This window comes from Osmerus eperlanus, chromosome 1 (assembly GCF_963692335.1).
Source record: "Osmerus eperlanus chromosome 1, fOsmEpe2.1, whole genome shotgun sequence".
Lineage (NCBI taxonomy): Eukaryota > Metazoa > Chordata > Actinopteri > Osmeriformes > Osmeridae > Osmerus > Osmerus eperlanus.
In genome coordinates this window covers 16,667,676-16,690,924 of record NC_085018.1, presented here as the reverse complement: position 1 = coordinate 16,690,924, position 23,249 = coordinate 16,667,676, and the positions used below count along the sequence as shown (strand labels likewise).

Here is a 23,249-nt window from a genome sequence, read left to right as displayed (position 1 = left end):
CTCCAAGGCCCCTCCCACTCCCGAGTAAAATAATCAATTTGACTTTTGATAGGCTTGCCTGAAAAGACAACCTTTTGCCCATCAGGACCTTAAAATGGTTAAAAAACGTCAACAGCATTTGTATTGGGTTTAAAAAGTTTGTTTATCATTAATCATAATGATTATTTCTTGTATCAGTGGGCCAATTCTGACATTTGACATATATTCACATCGTAAGACATACGGTCTACAGCGTAGTTAATCAAATTGCACTCAAATGCATTATGGTAACTTGGTGTTTTTTTGTCACCTGTTGTGAGTGTGGTATTATTATTTTATATTTTTGGAACGTCCAAAAAATACTTAATTGTTTGTGCAGTCTCATATATTTTACAATTGCACCATCTGCAGGTGGTAATGACCTACTGCAGTGGCCTGAGTTCGTACATAAAACATGTTTTACTTCATTAATCAGCTGTATTTTCTGAAGTAAACTGTATACAAAAAACCGCCTACTTAAAAACGCATGAACACATTCAATGACAGCAAACAAAGCATTAAGTCTTTTCAAAGATCAGCATATCTTTATATTGCATTACCTCACTACATTTTCAGAGCTACAGTAAGTCATTCGGTTTTCAGGTTGTTCCTCCAACTATAAAATCAGCTACAACTACACATTTTAGGCCATCTGAAATCTGTCTTGTCATAGGCATAATGGTTAGCATGCAAGCAATTTATAAACTACAATTACCCAATTTGCATGCACCGTTGCAGATCAGCATTGACCATGCAGAGATGCATTTATGGTATTGTAATATAAACATGTCTGTCTGAATACAACTTTGAGAACATAAGCAGTCATTCAAATGGTTTGGAAAAGATGATGTTCTGCTTCTCAGGGAAGGCAATAGATTGTATAGTTATCATCTAAAAAGGGTAAAATCCCTACCCTTGAACTATACAATCTACTACCTCACACTGCTTAAGCAATAACTGACTTGTAACCAGGCGATACCCTACATCACTTTCTCAGAGGTGAACAACATCTATTTTAGTCACAAAAATCTTCTATCATAAAAATAAAGGTTGAACAAGGAATGTAATATAATTTGAAAGTTGATTGTTGGACATCCTTATTCAAAATCAAAAGTACTAAAAGCAAGTTGGAGACAGAAGTATCAGTGTCACGTTGAGAAAGACAGTAGATTGTATAGTTATCTCCCAGTGTGGGTGTGACCCTAAAACTATACAACCTACTACCTCATCCCACAGTGCAACCCCATTCTCTGTCATCAAACAACTTTTAAATGTTGTCCAGGCCTGCAAACAACCCCATCCTTTGGTAATGGCCCAAGTCCACTAGATCTTCAAGTCTGTCCACATTTCAAAACAAGGACAGGGGTCATAATCTGTGAGTAGAGAAAAATAAGACATGTTAAATGTGATTAATAATTCACATCAATCGTTATCATACCTGGTGATGTCTATGCTGGGCTGCAATCTGCCATAACATAAGACGAAGACGAGTCTGTAATCTACAGATCTGTAATCAACAAAATACAATAGGTAATTTTCTGCGCATTGCAACTACAGGCTATCAAAACTCACTACTAGTAATTTAACTACAAACGACTTGCCATTGGCTGCCAACGTTAGTCTGCAAAACACACATTTTATTTTGTTTAGCTAGTTAACTGCATCCAAACGATACTGCGACAGCGGGAATGTTGGGTACTTAACTTTAAGAGCAAGATGGTTTGTACTAGCAGTGCCTAGGACTGAGCTAGTTACACTCGTGTGCTATTGTTTGACTGTTAAATTAGCTAAATTAGGTGGGCTGGCTAACTGGCAGACACCTGGCCGTTTCCCCACACACAGGATTCCTAGATGAGCATGTGGCGCGCGAAAAAAAGGTGATTTTGCAGGCAGGTGAAGCTATCTCAAAGTTCTGATACTCATTTTAAAGTGTCTCTGAACTAGGATTACATACCAGAATGCATAATGTTTACTAGCTTTATGGTATCCTCTGCCAAACTTCAATGATGTTGAAGCAAACTAGGCACGCTACGCGGCATAGCTAGTTAAGCGTGCATTCTACGCACTAGCTAGCTGAACTGTAAACGGGCTAGTTCACTTCACAATTGCATTCCAATACATGTAGCTAGAAAGCCTGCTAACGTGCTAATGTTGTTAGCTGGCTAGCTCACGTGTGCTTTAATAAAGAAAACAACAAAGATAGGATAATTGTATCCGCAGATAGTACAGATTATAATTACGATGCAACGCATGGTCAATAGACTATTTAGCATGTTACCCAGCAAACGAAATACCATTTGTCTTCCTGTTTGCTTACCTGGTTAAAAAAAACTAGCTAGCTCCCAGAAAAACAATCTCGTCCCCGTCAAACATCGGCAGGGTTGCCAGGTGTGTAATGTTATCTCCCCCTATCAGAGCTGTCTATTACGTGCATGACAACGCACGTCAGCGATTTATCCGTCTATTTTATGCTATTGCATTATTTTAACCACATATTCAACACATATATTTTAGATATGCAATGTTATAGGCACACACACACAATAATAGATAGATGTTTACTGACCCAGCAAACACACCCAGTTTGGCACTGTAGGATTCCACTTTTGGGCTGTAATTAAAGCCCGCCAAAAGAGCTATTGTTTTTTGGCAAATAGCTGGTCCATAATTATTGGCCAGGTCCTGGCAGCCCTAGTAAAGGTCGACAGCCCAGTATCAGCTTGTAAGAAGACAAGTGATGTAAGTACTCGTATTTCTATACTCTTTGGTACTAATCTACTGTACTGTGCTAACCGTGAGCTAACATGTTGTATGCGCTAGCTTAGATAACCTGCTAACATCTGTAGAGCTAACTGCTAGACTAGTAAGTGAAAGTTCGCAGTTGCACTTACTAATACTGATTTTTGTGGTTTCTATAATATGTATACCATATTTCTTTGAATAAACGCCGGCGTTTGTTAAATCACTTCATTTTTGGTGCGGCGTTTATTAGAGGGCGGCGTTTAATTATTAAGAAAGATTTCGTGAATTGTAGATGCAGTGCAGCTATAGACAACTTCTGGCATTGTGACAAATGAATCATGCATTGCAGCTATAAACGCAGGTTTCATTTACTACCGCTGACCTCCTTATCTATTCTTTGTTTGTCTCTGAGTGCAGCAACTCCCTTTCTCATTGGCTAGGTGTGCGTAACGTTACATTGTGTAGAATTCTGAAGCAGCATGCCGAAACGTTCATGAATACTCCTTAGCTTTCAAACAGAAAGCTGTGCAGAAAGTTATGTACATGTGTAATAAATACTGGGGTTGAATTTAAACAATTAAATAACCGTTTTCAGATTTTTTTGGTGTGGCGTTTATTCGAGGGCGGCGTTTATTACACAACTTTCATTTTTGGTGCAGCGTTTATTCGAGGGCGGCGTTTATTCGAAGAAACACGGTATATGGAATCAAACATCTTTGGAATTAGACAGATTGGGTTATTATTCACTTTAAAGTAATCTCTACTTTGTTTGTCAACCGGGAAGCAAATCGAACACAACATTTTAACATTAACCCTTGTGTTATCTTCGGGTCATTCTGACCCATCAGTCATTGTGACCCACCGTCGTATTGCGACATCTTTACCGCATACAAAAACAAAGTGAAGCATTTTCTTTTAACCGTTGGGCTGTCTCAGACCCCCCACATTGCAAATGTTAAAAGAAAATTATTTTTATTTGTTTTTGTATTGGGTAAAATTGGGTAAACACAACGATGGTTCATTATGAACCTTTGGGTCATGTGACCCGAAGGCAGCACGAGGGTTAAACTTAAACTTCAGTGCTAGCCCAGGCTAGCTAGTTCATATTAGTACTAGAGTACAGTGGCGGCTGCTGGTCTTTCAAACAGGGGAAGCTCGTTTTCGGCCTACATCATATACATTTTCAGTTCACTGGCTAGTTCACCCCTACTACACTAGCCTAGCCTACTGTATGAATGAATGAACGAACAATCTAACCAAAAAATATTTAAACCCGAAGGAAATATGGGAATTAGGTTAAACTGAAACAAGGAATGTGATGTATAATTGTATGAAATGTATGATGAAAATTGGCTAGCAATTTCGCCAAGCAAATACCAAGTAATAGGTTGCAGCAGTTTGTCTTTCAACTACAGTTGTAAAATCCGTGATGGGACTGAGCTTGAATAGCTTCAGCGACTTTTTATAGTACAAAATCGCTGTCAATCAAAAGGAGATGCAGTCTTTCGACAGGCCCTCCAATCATCACGCGGAAGCCCAGCATCCAGGCCAGCCCACTCCTCCATTCAACCCCAGAGACGCTGAGCGTCCAGGGCGGGACATAATCGCAGCATTTATCCAATGACCGTATAGTTTCGAAGCACTGAAAAAAACTGTTCAAAGCAGCCCCATTGAAGTCCATGAAAGCTGAGCTTCAACAGGGAAATGCACTGTGGCGCTACGGGAATGTATGAGATGAAAATCAGTCAGTCGACCTGCTAATATATGTAGCTGATTCTGAACGAACTCGTCTTCGATATGAACGTGTTCTAACGCATTTAAAATGTTAACACAATAGTAAATATTTGACCATGATTTTTTTTGAAATGTTAGGGGGAGCTGAGCTTCCCTTGCAGTCTTAAAGAAATCGCCACTGCTAGAGTACTAATATAGCTAGTAGCTACTTTTGGAATTGCTAAATTCGTTTAATGGGGCAATGGGGTTATCACTAACTGTAGGCTATCAGAAGGCAAATTAGACGTCGTTATTTAGTCACACAAAAGCCACTAAAACTACTTTTATAGCTACCATGTACCATGTTTCCATCATGAGGTGTTTAATATGGGCGGAGCTTATTGTTGATTACGAGTGTAGTAGAACATTTAGATTATAACATTACATTGCTATGGTAAAGAATGCTTTTTGAAATGACTAAAAAAATATTCTGGATCTTAAGGCACTTGATTATAATGTGTACAATGTTTACTCAGATGTTTATGGACGACAGAAAGGAACATAAAATGGAAGCTCTCTGCAAGGAACTGTCCTGTCCGGTGTGCTTGGACCTTTTCACCCCACCAGTCATAGAGTTGCCGTGCGGACATAATTACTGCAAAAAGTGCTTAAAAGAGACAGTTGTCGCTCAAAAATCTACTGAACCAAACCAAAAATTTCCCTGTCCAATGTGCAGAAAGGTAAGTAACATGATTATGCATTTTATTATGGATTTTTCTGCAAATATATGTCAATTCTGATAATATACTGTATTTTAGGCATTTGCTCTGGATCAAAAAGGAATCAATGGAATGAAAAGGAATATGTTTGCTGAGAATGTTCTGGATAAAGTTAAAGAGGGAAAGATTCTGGAAAATAAGGAGGCAAATCATGTGCCAAAGACACAAATGTGCCCTGAGCATAATGAAAAGATGTCCCTGGTAGGTTTTGAATACGCTTCACTTCATCTCAACATGTTGGTAATTTAACAATTGTTATACAGATTTGGAGTACACCATCAAACGGCTAACTACATTATATCGTCATGTGTTATTTAATTCCAGATATGTCTTGAGGAAAATGCACTTATTTGCAGCTCCTGCAAGCTTTTTGGAGATCACAGCACTCACACAGTGTCCAGAATATCTGATGTGTATGAACAGAGAAAGAAGGGCTTTATTCAGCTGATGAAGAGTCTGGAAGACAAACTGAACGTCAATGCAAAACACATTGAGGTACAAAAAAAATAGTAATAATGTGCTATTAATTACCCCCCCCCCTTCCTTCCCCATATGTATGTAAGATGTTCAGTTTTTATATCATGTTTAATTGATAATTAAACTTATTTTGTCAGAATTTGGAGCAGCAAAAAGGGGATCTGCATTCAAACACCAAGGACATTGAGGGATTTCTTCAAAAACTTGGCAATTGCATGATCAAGGAGATCCAGAAGAAAGTGGCTAATATGATTCTCAAGGTTCACACTGAGTACTCCATAAGATGCAAGAGTTTGGAGGATGGCAAGGAAGAGCTTAGTGCTCCTCAGGAGATTTATGCAGTAATGAAGAAGCACCTAGATGTCAACAAATGCCCCACTGACTTTTTGAAACAAGAGAGAAGACTCTTCTATGAGGCTGCGAAGATTCTTGATCCTAAAGATCTGTCAGCCAACTACAGAGAAAATATTTCCCTTGGCAGGTATGTGGAAGACCTCCTGAAGGGCATAGATTTCAAGAGGATGGGCACTGTGAAAAGGAGCAGCTTTATGAGGAAAATATCTCAAGATCTGAAAGCATGGAAATCTGGCCGCACCAACTTTGACTTAACTGCCTACAGGAGTTTGGATATGATGCTCATTAAAACAACCTCTCTTGAGTCTGACTCTAACTGTGATGAAGACTGCAGTTTGAGTTGGGAGATCCAGAGCTCCTCTGACGAGGAGGATATATAAAGACAATAACAAATTGGGCACTTACTTTTCAATAACATATTCAATACATAGGCAGCATATTTAGTGAATTGTCTCTGCTTCATTTTTTATTATTACTATACTGATCAAATTCCCCAAACCACCTCAAATGTGTGATATCTTTTTATGAATGTGTACCCTCTGATGTACACAATTAACTGTTTATACCTAGTCAAAGTTTAATTAAAGATATCTTGAATTTCATACCAAGCAAAATTACTTTGCAGATCTCTAGTTAAAAGTGGACACGGTAACTTTTTGATATCAGAAATTTGTTTTGATAAAATAAAATACAAAGAGTACATGAATGAAATGTTAAATGTTTTTTAATGTTGACATAATAAATGTAAAAGAAAATGTCAAACCACACTTAGCACGTCAAGGACATTTGTTGTCGGTAAATTATTTACAAAATGTAACAATGAAAAAATAGTGCTTCTTGAAAAGTTCCATAGGACATGGAACTTGAATGAATTCTTTGTTTAAGTTGATCTTGTTAAATTATTTCTGCACATTAGCAGTGTCAACAGCCCTACATGACATTGTTTTGTCCAGAGATAAAATGAGGTCAGAAAAGGGTAACTGAGTCTTCAAGGCTACAGTGTTCATAAAGTACATATCTTTAGATATGACAACAGTTACTAATAATAAACACATTACAAAACAGACAGCAGCACATATTAGTTTATCAGGCCATTAAAGTAGAGGCAGAAAGCATTTAGCAAAATGCTATAGTGGAGGCAGGTTGATGTCATAAACATACTTCCATCTTTTCAGATATTTTTCTTTTTTGGTGTACAGTAAGCTTAGTTGGAATTGCTTTACAGATAAAATTGGCCATCTTATTTGCATTACAGTAGCATGTGTGTCATGTTTGCATTTTAATCTAGCAAAATCAAACTCACTATCAAAACAATGCAAACCTTGCATTTGTCACACTTTTCAAGTGAAAAGAGATCAATAAATAAGACAACTCATACACAACGAAACAGAAAACGTATTAAAGTTTTAAAGTTTCAAAATAAATTAAATGTTTCCTTAGTTTCAGAATATTTTTTTTTCCCCCAATCTTATTCCATATTCATTCAGATTTTCTTTCCAATCAAACTTTATGACAAACAATAGTATATTAAGTGTAACATTCCATCCCACAATACATATTGGATCAGGAGACATGACAAATACAATTGTGAAGTAAGTATTGTGGCACAGTAAACATTATGGCAGTTCTTAGGTAAACAAAGACAAATACACAGTGTGATGGAGAAATCACTAAGTTTTAAAACATAAATAAAGCATAAAAACAGCACAGTAATGTCAGAGAAATCTGTTGATTAACAATAATGCCCATCATTATCTAGTCATAACCAAACTCTTTTTAGAAGTTCTGAACATCCAGACAGTAGAACCTCTTTTTTACTTCTGTCCCTCCTGTGGCAATAAACCAATTAGGGAAGATCAGGACGCTTTAGTGCAGTGGCTTAAAGAGTCCATCTCCTCCTTGGCTTTCTCTCGCAGCTCGTTCAAGACTGGCACCAGAATTGCTTTCAGTGTCTTATATAAGGCCTGGTCATTCACTGAGACAGTGTGATTCTGTTTGGAGATAGAGAGCAAAATCAACATATATCAATGGATGTGACTCCCACAATTATATTCATAGGCTAGTTTGTGAGATGTATTTTGTCAAACCCACCTTAGTAAACACTTTAATTGTACGGTTAAGAAAACCAGCTTCAACATCCTCTGGTATTGTCAGTAGATGGGCCATACAGTCCAGGATACATAGCAGGGTCAGTCTGTGGACCTGAACACCCAAAAATGAAAGTCAAATGTTGACAATCAACATGCAAAATGCATTTATAGTGCATGTGGCATTGTCTACCTTTTCAAGCGAATTAAGGGCTTGCTGGGGGTTGTAGTGTATGTCGCTGAGGGCCTGGACATCCTCGCTGGTGATAATGGGTTCTTTAAGCTGCTCAAGCCAAGACCACATCAGGCTGGAAAGCACCAGGGGATCTCTTTCCATGCACATTCTCTCCCATGCCCCCTCTCTGCTGTTAAGTTCAGTCTGCAAGATGATATATGGACAGTACAGTACACCTACTACACACAGCGAATCTTTAGAAACTGGGATTATCTTTGGTATAATTACCCTACCTGCCACATTGCAACCTTGTTACTGAGGTCGTCATCATTCAAGTCCATTGCTAGAGCTTTGGCCACCAGTAGACGTCTTGTTTCCAGGGATAGCTCTGCTTGAAGTGTGATGAGAGGCACTTCTGCTGGCCTCGGTCTGTCTTCTCCATCCTCAGCTCTGACCACAGACGCATCCACACCTGAGGTCTTCCCGTTGGCCTCCACACTACCCTCTGCTCTTAAGGCGGACAGTACAGCATTCCAGTTGGCATTTCGCCCTTCCTCTGAGAAACCCAAGGACAGACTGCACTGTCCTTTGCGAATACATTTTTGACGCTGAATGGGGGATGTGGTGGTCTGGGACACTTTGCTATTCTGCTCATCAGTGACAGAGCCAGTGGACAGATATAGAGGGTCCTGGTTTGGGATGTTGTAAAGGGGCTGCGCAGGACATATGGATGAGTCAACAGATGGCAGGTTATTCTGAGATAGATAGTGCTTGTTTGTGAGATTGGCTGATGCCTTCTGGATAGTCAGAGGGCTCCCAGACCGGTTCCGTCTGGGGCCTTGTTTGTACAGTGCTGAGTCGCTGTAACTAAGGCTTCTTTTACTGGGTTGAAGAGGTGTCAGGGCCCTGCCTACGTTCTGCTTCCTCCACAGCGGGTCCAGATCATTGTCACTCAATAGAGGTTGATCATGGAGGGCTTCAGGGTGTAGTGCATGGAGGGTGAGTGGGCCACATGGGCGGGGTGAAGGCACTGGGATGCCCTTCCCTCTCATCTCCTTTCCCAGCTGCTGGATGGCCTGCTGGGACACCGTCTTCTCCACCTCAGCCGTTAGGTCTGGGATCTCCAACACCTCCTCTTCCACCACCTGCCGGTTAGCTGCAATGTCCATGAGGAGTTTACAGACCAACTGCACAATCTTTGGCAAGTTCTTCATCTGCCGTGCCTCATAACCGTGCAGCAGGTGGCGCTGGCGAGTAAGGTACTGGGATAGAGTGACAGCATTGGCTTTGGGCTCGGCACAGGAGAAAACACTTCTGAGGGGAACAAGGAACTGGGCAAACTCCCTGACACAAAGCAGCTGACCACGGGTCTGAATGGAGTTTGGCCTCTTGGCTCGAACAAATAGGATGGCCTGATCAGCACTCATCCTGGACGTGAAGACCAAGTAACAGGCCAGCAGGACACCTACAACAAGGTCCATGCCATCATTCACTACAACATAACCATTATCAAAAGACTATAATTTCTAATTTAAAACAATTACAATATTGTGCTGGATTTTACAAACCTGTCCTTCCAAGCCCAGCATGACAGTGGACAGCCATTTTACCTTCCTGGATTGCAAAGGACATCACCTTTACCATGTCTAGGATTGTAGTGAGAGATGCCACTCCATAGTCCTTCCATCCAAAGTTGTAAAAATAAACTGTAAATTAAAAAGATTACACATAAGTGTTTCATAATGGTCCAGGAATTTATGATGAATTGATTGAAGAGTGATCATGAAATATGAATCCATCCAAGGAAAATATATTTAACCTTCAAGAGTGACAAGAAGCCTCGTTAAAGTAGGTATAGTTAGGTCATTCAACAGGTCTCAAAAGAGCTTGTCAAGCAAAGGATGCATATAAAGGATCCCACAAAGGACTAACAAGCACATGCATAATTCCTAGGTGTGTCAAATAAAAGAAGTACTCAGTGTGAACCTTGAGAAATAATAAATAATAAAATGTTTGTAACTGTATCGGTAAGTGAGAAAAATAATCTGAATAAAAGATAGAAAGCGAGAGAGATACTCACTGCCAGCCTCCATAAAGGTCTCAGGTCTGTAGGTGAATCCGCTCTCCTGCTCTACGGGGTTACCACAGCTGGCGTGCTCTCCTGGGCGCTGTAGGTTAATTACCGTCCTCAAGCCACACCTGAGCACGGATAAATGTCAATGTCAGCATGATAGTCACTGGCTAAATACAGAACAATCCAGGGGCCAACAAAATACTCAGCACACATTTACAGGGTCATAAGAAAGACATGCTGTTAACCACTGATATATATATATATATATATATATGTATTAACTCAATCTGTCAAATCTGGGTTTTTACAGAGAATAGTTATTCAGATACAACAAGATGGGTGAAAATACCTTTGGAACTGTTCAATGATGCTGTATTTTTCTATAATTTCAGAGGAAGGCCTTGCCATAGCAAGCAAGTTGTCAGTAATCCTGAAGTGGAAAAAACAACATAGTTAAAGATGTGCATTTGGAAGCCTAACAGGAATGTTTCAAGTCATTGTTATACCAAAAGACAGTGGTAACATGATAAACAAAGTAGCTAAGATTTAATTACAGACACATTATGTTACTAAAGAGGCTTTTGTCAGGCAGGTATTGACTTTTTTTCTGTTTACTTATTGATCAGGACTTAAGTGTACATACGAGCCATGACACCCGGGCTGCTATACAAGTGCAGTATAGTTGAGCACAGCAATGTAAAACAATCACATAAAACAAACACATGCCAAACAGAGAATAACATCTATACAGGATATGAAGAGTGCATCTTACCAGGATGAGTACAGGCCTTTAATGGCTTGCTCCTCATCACTCCAACGAGAGGGGTTCTCATATTTACAGGCTTTCCCTCCACATGCCATTGAGCACTGCATATGACCAGGGATGACGTGTCTCAGTGTTTCTCCCACCTTGGTGTACTTGGCTGTGGGCACCCTTGTGCTGACTGAAGAACAAAAACAAAAGCATAGCGCATGTTACCACAAACAACCGCAACACATTTTTCCTATAGGACCTGCCCACCTTCATGTTTTGCTAATAGATTAAAAGGACGGAAAATGAGCTCCATGTCATGGCGTCATTACGTCTCCTGCCCTTGGGGTCTGTGCGAGCCCCGGCTATGCTGACGGCCACCATCACCCTCTGAGAGGACGAGGACAGGATCTCCACTGCCGAGCTCCGTCTGCGCTGCAGGACCTTCAGCAGGACATCTGACGCAGAGTGTCTCCGGCTCTTCCTGATGCTGCTCAACACACCTCCAGTTGAAGAGCCTCTGCCAGGTTGCTGCATCTCTCTGAGCTCCAGTCCTGCCTCTGACTGTGACAGCGCCCGATCTATCTACTAGTTCCAAGAGCTCTCTTTCAGCAGTGAATCATCACAGACAATTGCCTATTGCCGCAAAAGAGGCACCAGAGGCGAATACAATCCATCGGTCCAGCAGTTGCTTTTGAAGTGTCGCCATGACAACCAACTTCTAAGTCATCAGTGGGTGGCTGTGTGGGACCTTGTCGTGCATACACACCCTGATGGACTCATTATGAAGGGATATAACACTGAGATCCATTTCTCTAAAGGGCATGTAGTTATGTAACACTCTGACTAAACACAAAATGGGCATCTAATTAGACCTAAGCCTTTTTTCCTCAGTATTCCATCTGATCAACAATTAGATCAAGTGCTTTATGTAACTCAAAGAGCACAATGACATGCAGTTCAGATAGATATCTAAAAACGTCAAAGAGTTCAGAGGCCTAACAAATATATTTTTCTGTGAAAATGAATAATAATTGTGTAGTCTAGCTCACTGAAACACGGCATGACCTAAATAAGGCTGGTCTATTTGAGCTAACATCTTATCTTTAATTGCTCAGTCTAGCTTTTGTTTATATTTAACAAGGCATCAAGTGTAATATAGCATAACACATCAATAATATGGATAGACAGATACTTTAGAATCAAAGTTGTGTTACCTGGTTCCATTTCAATGTTGAGCTCTCCACTGTAGGCTTCACTGGAGGAGTAAGGCAGGTCACTCAGCAGGCTGACTCCAGCTGCCATGGCAGGCTCTGAAAGTGTGAATAAACATGGTGTCAAAAGAAGCCAACAAAAAAATTGAAGCAAGAAGGAGCTAACCGATGATAAGAGCAAACAATGAAGGATGCACACAAATGAGTTGTTAGGATCATGAAGGCTGTTGCTCGGCAGGAAGGCCCACAGGGGAAAGAGAAATGTGTTAAGTGAGGTACCATGTCATAGGCTCATGTGTCACAGCCTGTCCCAATGCACCTCTGGGACTGGAGGAGGGTGGGGCATGGCAGGGGCGGTGGGAGCTAGGAGTGGATCTTAGGTTGAAGTGCTGTGTTACAAAACCACACACCAGTTTACTGGTGAAGCAGAGTTCCCACTTATGCTCACCATTAGACAACCAGGCCATTTAGAAATGTACATTAGCAAATGTACATTTACATTTAGTCATTTAGCAGACGCTTTTATCCAGAGCGACTTACAGTAAGTACAGGGACATTCCCCCGAGGCAAGTAGGGTGAAGTGTCTTGCCCAAGGACACAGCGTCAGTTGGCATGACCGAAAATCGAACTGACAACCTTCGGATTACTAGCCTGATTCCCTCACCGCTCAGCCACCTGACTCCACCAATCCAAATGTAACTTTGCTACTGACGATGGTTCCTTGGGGAAAAAAGCACAGGCTGAGATTCATGGACTAAGGTTATAGGCAACAATTTAGATATGAGTGGGAAGCAGGTGCATGATGTAGCCTTGGCCTATTCTAGTCAAACAGGCCAATAGATGTTTTACTCAAGCCCACATACAATCTACCACAATCTGACAGCTATGCTAAAGCCTTGAATCAAAGTTTCACAGGTCAAGAGCTGGTTGAGGTTTAGCCTACTTATTATTATTGAAACAAGCATTGGATAGCAAATGGTTAATTTATGCTGTAAAGTTAGAACACTAAGGGTGTAGAGCAGAGTTTTCAGACCTAATTTACATTGTAACATACACTAATACGGATAACTGATACTTCAGTTCATTGAGATGGACAGAGGTTGAACACCACTTCAGAACATTCAATCAGTTGTCAGTCTTTCCAAGTGGAAATTCAACACCAAATTGTCCTTGATAATAATGAAGCCATTCTTTTTTCTTCCACAATAAAGTCTTACTCATGGACTACCACATCACCATCCAAAAGCATGCTTTACATTTACATTTAGTCATTTAGCAGACGCTCTTATCCAGAGCGACTGGACATATGCTCTGTTTGCCCAGTATGTTGTTGCTGTACATTGTGAAGATATGTGTGCATGTGAGAGACTTTGAGAAGGATATTGTGATGAGATTTTCTGGTGAGAAGTTGCCAATGAGTCAAATAAAGCGTGGGATGTGAGTGCTATCAACACTGGGCTTGTTAATAAACATGCCCCATAAGTGCTTTTCGCACAATGCTCTTTTGTTATGCCTCTATTTTATAACTCTATGCCCGGGGATTAACGATACAATCTCAATAAGACTATATTTACACTATTCATGAGCAGAATATTAGTTAGGTTACTTTTGATATTTAGAATAATTAGGCTTACAATATTAGTTTACAGCCCTGGTTAACCAAAACTACCACCAATAAAATAAAAACAGAGCTCTACTGAATAGGCCTAAATTTGAAAGATGTCTAACAGTTTGCAAGTCTTAGAGTTATTTAGTCATTTGAATACTTCAATTTCAGTATAGAATCAGTATCAGCAGTGAAAATGGTTCATTGTGCATTCAAATGCGAATGACAAAATGTGTTGCAACTTGCACTACACTTTGATACATTCATCTGTGAGTAGGCATATACCATGCCTTGAAATAATAGAAGAACTGGAGCTGATCCCCTCATCTATTATTCAAGACAAAGCAACAGAGGTAAACACGAGTCCTAGTTGGGTTTACTAGATTTAAGTTATGCTAAGATTTAGTTAGTTTAACATAATTATTTACACAGCAAAATACATGTTATATTGCCATTGCATCTTTTAAAAGCCAGCCAATTTTCAATCTAAATCATCCCTCCAAAGTTTCTAGGCTAATGTCTTCTAGCCTGGCTAGATGCTGTGTCAGAGTCAGAGCTGCATCCAAGCATGCATGCAGCACATCGTTTTCCTAATCCTAGGCATCTTCATTAGTTTGTGCAAGAAATGCCCGCTAACGCCAACACTGGCATGGCTCTTTTTTTTATATGGTGGTGCACATTCAGCACAGCTCACCATTGTATCGACTCACAATCAAAAAAACTTGCGTGGCTCATTATGTAGTTTACCTGACTACCCATGGCAACTAGCTAGCATCCATAGCGCTCACCAGATAGACTATCTAGGCTACAACTGTAGACTAAACCCCAATGTCTATATTCAAGACATCTAGCGATCTATGAAACTAAGATAACCTTTAATTCTATTTCGTGATAATATTTTCTATGAATTGCTGTCCAATTTGTTGCGTCTACAGTTTATAAAGCTAAAGAGGCATGATAAAGGCATACAAAGCTAGGGAAAGGCTGATGTTTTCTTGCTAGATTTGGCATGATGTCTCTTCTGTAAGGCAGCTATAGGCTAGCTGTCTAGCTAGCATTCAGTTTCCTGTACCGCGTTAGATACCACTGCAGCTAGTACAAAATAGCTTAGCTGTAGTACAGTACCTTTATTCTTCTCTTCTTCTGATTGTGCCTTCGCTGGGACGTTTTGGACAGTTGTGATTTATCTAGCGACATTGTATTTTCAACAATGCCATGTTTTATACAACATTTGTTAATTACAACTGTAATTTAAAAAATGTACTGTAGCTATTCCATAGTTGCTAGCAAGCTAAGCCAGCAACCTGACATGTTGTCAAATGAAATGCATCGTTTTTATTGGCTGACCCCAATGGATGTGGCTACGCCCAGTTTGGTCAGCATCCTTTAGCGCGAAATAAGAATTTATATTCATCGCCATCCATCCTGAACTGTAGGACACACAAATAATGTTTCTGTATTTAGTATTCCTACTACTGCAGCTAATGGGTTATAGGCGAATTCACATATAGCTATTATCAGCACCACATAGCGCCTTAAGGTGTTCATTTTACATGGGCTATTGATGGGAAATAGATCCACTTGCCGTAGCCTATCCCTTGGGCTTGCATTCACATTCTAACAATGTTTTAATGGAATGAAACAAATAACTGTTTTTCATGCCAAAATTACGCTATAGTCACTTCTCGTAGCTCCATCACCTTTACCTCGCCATGCACACTGGGCACGTCGGCTCGGCAGATATCGAAGAGCGGTCTAATAGTGCATTCTAGTGGTTGTGAAAAATAACGTAGTATCCTAGTCTTTTAATAGGCTACTTGTAACCTTTTTTTGAACTTGTTTTTGAGTTAGCCTATAGAGTAGGCCTACTGTTTTGAAATAAAATGGCCTATTTCCAATTAAAAGTATGTTTAGCCTACTATTCAGGTGTTACCTTACAGTCCCTTAAGTTTATCACAAAACGACGCATTCTGACAAATTTTGCCTAGACAACACATATTTTCTTTGTTTTTTTTCAGAGCTCATTAAGCAATAGCAAGTAAATCTACGCTAATTTAGGTCAATAAGTATTCAGACAAACAAATTCATGCAGAAATAAGACACGTTTTGCATTTGACTTTGGGAGAGAGCCGTGTAGCCTCGGAAAAAGGAGGGGCATAGCCTATGGACGAGACTCATAAAAGACATGATCTCATTCTTCAATTCAGAAGCAAGGTGACGCTTTACGGACAGATTGGGGCTGTTTCTTTACACTGCATACGCACGTAGTCTACTTGCTGAAAACTTTTGGAGGTTTGGTACCTGATCAAACGCCATTGGAACACCTCGATACGAAGAGGACATCGTTCAGACTAAATAGGATTTCATTTGACCAACCCTGACCATGCTTCCCCTCAGCCCAGATATAACGCAGACCCAGTCAATTTGAAAATATTAAAGAACCTTCAGATGTGAACGCATCAGGGGGCTTTTCACAACAACGGACTATAAGAATCGTTTAACCTGTTTTGCACTGAAGTTGAAATACAATGCAGCATCACTTGGACATGGGAGCACATTACTATCCCCCGGAGGCACATCCTGACCATAGATCACATCGCTACAGAAGTTTCATGATAGAGGAGATTCTGACTGAACATCCGGATCACAAGGTGTCTGCCCCGGCCGGTGAGCTACTCAAATTTGGAGTACATGCTCTGTTATCGGCTCGCCCGTTCCACAGCCATTTGGGTAAGTTTAGGCCATTTTGATATCACTTTCTGATTTAACAATAGGCCGAAACTGCATTCAGCCAAACTCAATTTATACTATTAGACCTGTTCCTGTCATATGTTATTTATCACACTTACTACCTTGCTTTATGTTTCTAGTTTGCAGAAAAGGCATCCAATATTTATCTCAAAAGATTTAGGACTGTCTTGGTGCATTAACATTTTTGGTACTCCATCTTTTAATTTGGAAAAATATTTTTTGTAATCTAACTTTTGTAGCCTAGCCTACTATGTGTTTCCAAATGAACTGAAACGGTAGGCTAAGCTTAATACAAATGTTAGATACATAGACACGAATAGGGACCCAGGATATTTCTCAAAATAATGATTGTGTGAAACCTAAATAGGCTATTATGTCGATTAGTATGTAGGTAAAATTATTTGGAACATTGTGGGAGAGGGGAATGTTAATAAAGGGTAATGTTCCATATTGTCTATTTCCACGTAAACAAGGCTATTTTAGCCTATATGGTTCTATATTGTTAAACTGCATAAAGCACCATTAATTGTGTGTGAAACAAAGTAGATAGTCATCAAAAAGGATTAGAATACCCTATTTGGTTTGTTAATTCAGACTGCGTCTTTCTTGTTTGGCTAGACTTTTCTTTTACGCGCGTCCGACCTTGCCAACGTGTGCATTTCTACGTTACGTCTTGATAGCCTGTTCAACAAAAACATATATTCCAGAGCAAAAGGTGGAACACCCAATTCCTATTATGCCACACAGTTTTCCTATGTGTCGATATAATACAATGGATGTTGGCCGCATTCAGTTATAGGCTAGGCCTAAATGTCTTTCAGCATTACGCTATCACAACTGATCGCCATATAGGCCAGATGTGGAGATTTCCAAGTGACTCCCCTTAAAATGTTATTTCATGGCTGTATTTCGCCATCACTATTTCGCCTATATTTGACAATGTTGGCTAGTCGAGGCCTGTATTAAGTTCATGTAATCATATTAGGCATATTACGCATACTATGTGCCTTATATATATTGTTTGCATCATCCTTATTGCATAGACCTATATTATTATTATTGAAATTGTGTGATGTTGTACTTGAAAGGATGTTATTGTTGCACTGTGCCTTGTTCCTTAATTGTCATCGGCCCACTGTTAAATTGAACACTTTTAACTTATATTAATTGGTGGTCCCTGTATGTGCATTTCTGTCTGCAAAATGAATAGACTAAATGTTAATTATTGACTTATTATTGATGATATGACTTGTAATAATAATGTATTATGCCTATGATGAAGCCTAACACTTTTGTGTTTAGGCTATTGCTAATTCATTCGTTATTGTGCCCAATTCTTGTTGAAATCATATACTTTGGTAGGCTATATTCAAATATCAGCGCAGGGCAATTTCAATCGCAAGAGTGTATCGTTTGTCCTATCAAAAATATTGATACCCTCCATGCAATATTCTCTACCTGCAGTTTTGAAGGCCGACCAGACGGGCATCCTGAAGTTCCCTATGTCCCCACTTTCATGCTCACTGGGGGCGCCTTTAGGATCTTCCCTATTATCCGGTGCTCCAGGTCTACAAGTCGGCTCGGCGTCTCATCACCTGCCGCTAGATCTCCACCTCCGCAATAAATTGGAGCATTGCGCAGACAGTGGCAGCAAGACTAAAAAGGGCAGGAGGAGTCGAACAGTCTTTACTGAGTTGCAGTTAATGGGCTTGGAAAAGAGATTTGAAAAGCAGAAGTATCTCTCTACACCAGACAGGTATATCATTGTCCATGGCCCATAGATTGAGTCTGCAGTTATTATGTTGACTAATCCATGTTTTTAAAAAAAGTTCCAAATAGTAGGCCTAGTTGATGTTCTAGAAGTCTAAACATTGGAACATGACAGACATATAAATAATAAATTCAAATTAAATGTTGTGTGTGTCACAGAATAGACCTTGCTGAGTCGTTGGGCCTAAGTCAACTACAAGTAAAAACGTGGTACCAGAACAGAAGAATGAAGTGGAAAAAAATAGTAAGTCTTGACGCAGCCTGCAATGGCACATCTTGTTGGCACACCTAAAACTGTACATTAATGACATAAGAAATACTATTTTGCTCAATTTATAGATTAAATAATACCAATGCCATGCAGGTGTTACAAGGAGGAGGATTGGAATCACCAACCAAACCTAAAGGCCGTCCTAAAAAGAACTCCATTCCTTCAAGTGATCAGCTCTCTGAACAAGAAAGGTCTCGCGACCTTGACCGACAATCCGACGGTTCTACTTCTTCACATTCAGACAATAATCAAGAGGAGTAATGTGGCTCTTTGAGATGTTGTCTGTCCGACTATTTTAGGCATAAACTCTCGGATGCATAATTGTCGTCCATGGACTGAAGTCCCTCAGTGTTGAGTCGACATTTTGACATTGTGAACCTCTATTGGCATTGGTCTTCCGAATAGCCTATCATGTTCATCAAATGCGTCCCGACTCCAACGCTGTCGAGTTGTAGGCTACAGGAAGGAACAGAAACAATGATCAGTAGGTCAACTCATATTTCATTGAATTTGATGGACTCTGTTTTATGTATGTTTGCTTTGTTGGGCTCTATGTTATCAAAGACATCGAGGAGTTATTAAATATTTTTTCACTAACAGTTTATTGTAGCCTTAATTTATTTTCGTCGAAGAAAAACGTTTTAGCCCAAATTTAAGTTTATGTCACAATTTTCTCACTAGCTCATTTTTAAATAAATAAAGCCTACAGGTATTTCCTTTCTACTTTCATGGTAGACTGCATTTACTTAAAAAAAACACACATTAGTCGCCGTTGTCTAAATATAGCCTTATTTATTACTTTAATGCTTGATTGGAGGCCATCGAGGTGCTGAGTTCCGGTGCTATTGGCTAGTAAACGTGCAACCCTCATGCCAAGTTTTATGTGATTATAGACTTTACTGAATCATGTACAGTTTATAGCTAGCTACCTAAATAAGCTCTTGATTACTCTTGAAATATAGAAGTTGCTTTTAGCCACATCACAGGACATGTCTCATTGGACGAATAATTTTGGTTGGTTGTGGGAGAGCTTACTTTATCTTAGAATGTTGTAATGGTATGTTTACAGTGTTCTGTAAATATGTGGTAACACAGTATTTTCAAAGCTTTGCATAAATATTTACAAAAATCTTTCTCATCACAGAATTTAAACTATGAGTCATGCCTGTGTAATAATTATGGCATTTGTGGGGATATACTGAATGAGTGACGCATGCCTTGGATCACTTCTCCTATACTTGATATATAGCCTCATACGAACATCTACACCGTAACTCCATGTTCAGTTTAAACAGCGCGATATGTCTTGCAAATATAATATTGCTATTTGAATAAGAACAGTCTCCTTCAATCAAATGAAGGGGGGCACAAGTCATTCGCATAGGCCTAATGTATAGCCAGATTCGCTTCTTAAAAATAACATGTTTTTAATTCCTTTAAAAGGGGATCATATAAAAAAAAGTTACCAGACAGAATGCCTAAAAAAAGACATGAGGTAGACCTATAGTCAGGTGAAAAAGTGTGGTCAGGCGCAGCAGAAACGACTAATCTGTGAGGAATAACAGAATAGCTCATGGAGGAAGATAATCCTTTCCCATAAAATTTAGAATGTTTTTTACAGCAAACAAATAGCATGTTTTTTTATGAAGTTGTGGCTGGATGGTTTATTAGAAGTTAGAAGTTGCTGTAGGTCATGCCAGTATTGTATTTATTCTCAATATGTTGAGCATCGTTTTATTTAGACACTTCTAAAAATGAAAACACAATTGCTTTAGGCTAATTAAGTTGAAACACATTTTTGTTCCAAACAAAACATGAATATATGTCAAAACATGGACCATCATCGTGCCTACGTGGAAGGATGTCCTTTTAATTAAGTTGAAGTAAAACAAAATGTGGTCTTTTTTATTGTCTTATAGACAGTTGCAGGTCATGTGTTGTCATGCGTTGGGACTGAGAGGGATAAACGTAGGCCTACCATTGTCAAACGCCATTGGAACACCTCTGTCAAGACAGTGTGTGGACCAAAAGGCCTTGTCCATAAAGAGCTAGGCCAAGTTCAAAATAACATATATAAACGTGTAGCCAAAGTGTTTGCAAACCACCCAAAACTTTAACTTGTATTCGCTTCAAGTAATTACATAACTTAATAGGCTAAAAATCCATCATGTGGCACTGATTTCGTTTTCGACGCGTCCCACTTAAACTGGTGTGCATTTGCGGTTCCAGCCCTGAAAGCATTATTCTCAATGGCAAGACGCCGGGTCCTTGCTGAAAGAACTTTCACGGCTGCATTTTAAAGTTGTCAATATATCAGGATATTGCAATTTCTCAGTGTTAACAAACATGTTGTGCTTTGATGCATATGTGCCCTTCGACAAAATGGGAGCATGACAAAGAGGTATACAGCCTTTAACTATTCTATAGCGATTGTAGCCTGAGTTGGAACAGCGTTGGCTGTGGTCTGATTTTTGTTCGAGCCCAAAGGGACACAGATTAATCTGAAAACTATCTCTCCGAAACCCAACGTCAAGCCTAATAATAGCCTAATAAAAATGTAGTTCATGAGAATCCTAAAATCTTGATGTGAGTGGAACTGTGAGTTTTAGATAGCATGTGTCTTCTAGCCTTAACATAACATCTTAAGACTTTATGTTAGCCTATTTTGTTGATGTTCAGGCTTGGTAGTCTATTGAGATGCTTCATTTGATAGTATAGACTGAATTTTATGAGACAACATGCAAACGGAATTTATATGCACATTTTGTCCACCGCCTTTTAGTCGCAAAGTGCAATAATTGTTGACATAGGCCTATTTCCCACATAAACAATCTGACAACTAACAAAAATACTATTTTCAAATGACAAAACATACATATGTACACTATATGTACATTGATATGTTTCCGAGAACGAAATAGATGCGCAAGCAGGTGTCATTTAACAAGGCCATTATTGCGCGTCTCGTGTAGGCCTACACTGTCCTTCAACACAATTAACCGCCCAGTAATTTCTAAAAGGCAATTAGGCCTACAAACAACTCGGCAAATAATGTCACGCATAAAATTGTATGTAAACTATATCATTTGTCATTTTTGTTCTTGATCGGTGTTCTGTTCTTGGTCCATAAAGGCTCAGATTTGTCTCTTTCAAAATTAAAGTATGAAGATAGAAGGAATTTTTTTTCTCGTAGTTTCACAGCTCAGATGATGGGTGGAGGAAGTCAGCACCATTCAACCTTATTTAGGCCTAACCCAGGCACATCACACGTAGGATATTGTTCTAACTGTTCATCAGATGCTTTCAGTTCGCATACATGTTTCTAATTTGTGAAAGACTTCATTGATATGTTTTATAGCCTACGTTAAACCACTAGGCCTACTAGGCTTATTTATCGATATAAAATCTTAAATTCCCCAATAACATAAATAGCATATAACACCCCGCACCAAGATTAACTGTCACATTAATATCAATACTAAGTATATAGGCTACTTATCGTTGCCATGGCCTATGTTTATGAACACAATTTAACATTGTGATCAGCTCAGTTATTTCTGCTTCAAGAACAATATACAGGAGGTGAAATACATTTTATACATGGCCTATTTGGAGACATGGCCTTGTCTTGACCATTAAGAGCTGAAAAGAAACATTGGTCAAAAGTGTCAATCCTGTTACTCAAATGTCATGGGTTGTAAACACACAATATGTAGTCATACAGTGCCATACATGTTAAATCTAACAGACACATAAACATAATTATTACTTCTCTGCTTAGTGCATCAATGGAATCCCCCTTATTTAAACCATGTAAAAATCATTGTATTTACATTACCTAGAACTTAAAAATATACTTAATCATCTCAAATTGGATGTTTAAAATTCCTGCTGATCATCCAAAATATAAAATGTTCAAAGAGCACCTCCTAATAGCTTGGTGGTCCTATGTAACAGTTCTCAATTTCACCCTAAAGTGCTCTGTCTGACATGGACATCTGTAGTTCCCTCAACCTCCTCCATCTCTAGCAAATGGATAATCAGTCCTTAATGTTCACTGGCATGTCAAAATCATGTCACGGCCTAATCATATGCAGATTAATGACAGGTCAAACCAGATATCAGACTGAAGGAAGGTAAAGCATCACAAAGCTCTATACATACCAACCACATTTGAGTCAGGACACTCATATTCATAAAAACAATTTTGGGAATGGAAATAGGTTTGACTTTGGTGGAGTGGTTCAAACTAAGGTGGAACTGCCTTGGAGCAGCTAGTGATGCATACCTGCATACAATAACAAAGCAGAGAGCACATGGTATAAATTCCCCCGATGGACAGGAACAATATAGCCTAAGTGTGGAGGAGCTGGAAATAGTGGAGGGTGGCAGCAATTAACACAATATACAAGTACATAGCAACATATGGAACTGTGTGTGAGTGGAGGGAACGTGCACAGGTACGGG

The 23,249-nt window shown here is 39.4% G+C and overlaps 3 protein-coding genes and 1 long non-coding RNA gene across 7 annotated transcripts; 2 read left to right on the top strand and 2 right to left on the bottom strand.

The window, feature by feature from the left end:
• Positions 1 to 543: 543 nt before the first annotated feature.
• Positions 544 to 2,317, bottom strand: LOC134022612 (uncharacterized). Its single transcript, XR_009930661.1, has 2 exons — positions 1,973 to 2,317; positions 544 to 1,391 (listed from the first exon to the last, which is right to left on the bottom strand). It is a non-coding gene; the product is annotated as an uncharacterized LOC134022612 (long non-coding RNA).
• Positions 1,272 to 6,725, top strand: LOC134022601 (tripartite motif-containing protein 54-like). 3 transcript variants are annotated; one of them, XM_062464266.1, is made up of 5 exons: positions 1,272 to 1,393; positions 5,010 to 5,213; positions 5,292 to 5,453; positions 5,577 to 5,747; positions 5,867 to 6,725. In XM_062464266.1, the coding sequence occupies exons 2-5, from the start codon at positions 5,010 to 5,012 to the stop codon at positions 6,461 to 6,463; spliced, it is 1,134 nt and encodes a 377-aa protein (XP_062320250.1). In that variant the 5' UTR covers positions 1,272 to 1,393; the 3' UTR covers positions 6,464 to 6,725. The 3 variants fall into 3 exon arrangements, with proteins under 3 accessions (XP_062320250.1, XP_062320239.1, XP_062320228.1); XM_062464255.1 differs by lacking the exon at positions 1,272 to 1,393 and adding an exon at positions 2,652 to 2,757; XM_062464244.1 differs by lacking the exon at positions 1,272 to 1,393 and having other exon boundaries at positions 4,813 to 5,213.
• Positions 6,726 to 6,872: 147 nt separating this feature from the next.
• ptpdc1a (protein tyrosine phosphatase domain containing 1a) lies at positions 6,873 to 15,310 on the bottom strand. Of its 2 annotated transcripts, XM_062464231.1 has the most exons (10): positions 15,116 to 15,310; positions 12,388 to 12,483; positions 11,192 to 11,363; positions 10,769 to 10,849; positions 10,426 to 10,544; positions 9,914 to 10,051; positions 8,639 to 9,810; positions 8,364 to 8,549; positions 8,175 to 8,285; positions 6,873 to 8,074 (listed from the first exon to the last, which is right to left on the bottom strand). In XM_062464231.1, the coding sequence occupies exons 2-10, from the start codon at positions 12,473 to 12,475 to the stop codon at positions 7,940 to 7,942; spliced, it is 2,202 nt and encodes a 733-aa protein (XP_062320215.1). In that variant the 5' UTR covers positions 12,476 to 12,483; positions 15,116 to 15,310; the 3' UTR covers positions 6,873 to 7,939. The 2 variants fall into 2 exon arrangements, with proteins under 2 accessions (XP_062320215.1, XP_062320207.1); XM_062464223.1 differs by lacking the exons at positions 12,388 to 12,483; positions 15,116 to 15,310 and adding an exon at positions 11,503 to 11,993.
• An 897-nt stretch (positions 15,311 to 16,207) lies between these two features.
• On the top strand, positions 16,208 to 19,398 carry barx1 (BARX homeobox 1). Its single transcript, XM_062473039.1, has 4 exons — positions 16,208 to 16,720; positions 18,206 to 18,497; positions 18,671 to 18,755; positions 18,876 to 19,398. Exons 1-4 carry the CDS (start codon positions 16,519 to 16,521, stop codon positions 19,041 to 19,043), a joined length of 747 nt encoding a protein of 248 aa, XP_062329023.1. The 5' UTR covers positions 16,208 to 16,518; the 3' UTR covers positions 19,044 to 19,398.
• The last annotated feature ends 3,851 nt before the right edge of the window (positions 19,399 to 23,249 follow it).

Coding starts and splice junctions, on each gene's coding strand:
- ptpdc1a (XM_062464223.1), bottom strand. CDS start 11,707: ATGCAGCAACCTGGCAGAGGCTCTTCAACTGGAGGTGTGTTGAGCAGC. Junction 10,052..10,425: donor GACCTTTATGGAGGCTGGCA/GTGAGTATCTCT, acceptor TTTAATTTACAG/TTTATTTTTACAACTTTGGA. Junction 8,075..8,174: donor CAATTAAAGTGTTTACTAAG/GTGGGTTTGACA, acceptor ATCTCCAAACAG/AATCACACTGTCTCAGTGAA.
- barx1 (XM_062473039.1), top strand. CDS start 16,519: ATGCAGCATCACTTGGACATGGGAGCACATTACTATCCCCCGGAGGCA. Junction 16,721..18,205: donor CCCGTTCCACAGCCATTTGG/GTAAGTTTAGGC, acceptor CTCTACCTGCAG/TTTTGAAGGCCGACCAGACG. Junction 18,756..18,875: donor GAATGAAGTGGAAAAAAATA/GTAAGTCTTGAC, acceptor AATGCCATGCAG/GTGTTACAAGGAGGAGGATT.
- LOC134022601 (XM_062464244.1), top strand. CDS start 4,935: ATGCTTTTTGAAATGACTAAAAAAATATTCTGGATCTTAAGGCACTTG. Junction 5,214..5,291: donor CCTGTCCAATGTGCAGAAAG/GTAAGTAACATG, acceptor ACTGTATTTTAG/GCATTTGCTCTGGATCAAAA. Junction 5,748..5,866: donor TCAATGCAAAACACATTGAG/GTACAAAAAAAA, acceptor TTATTTTGTCAG/AATTTGGAGCAGCAAAAAGG.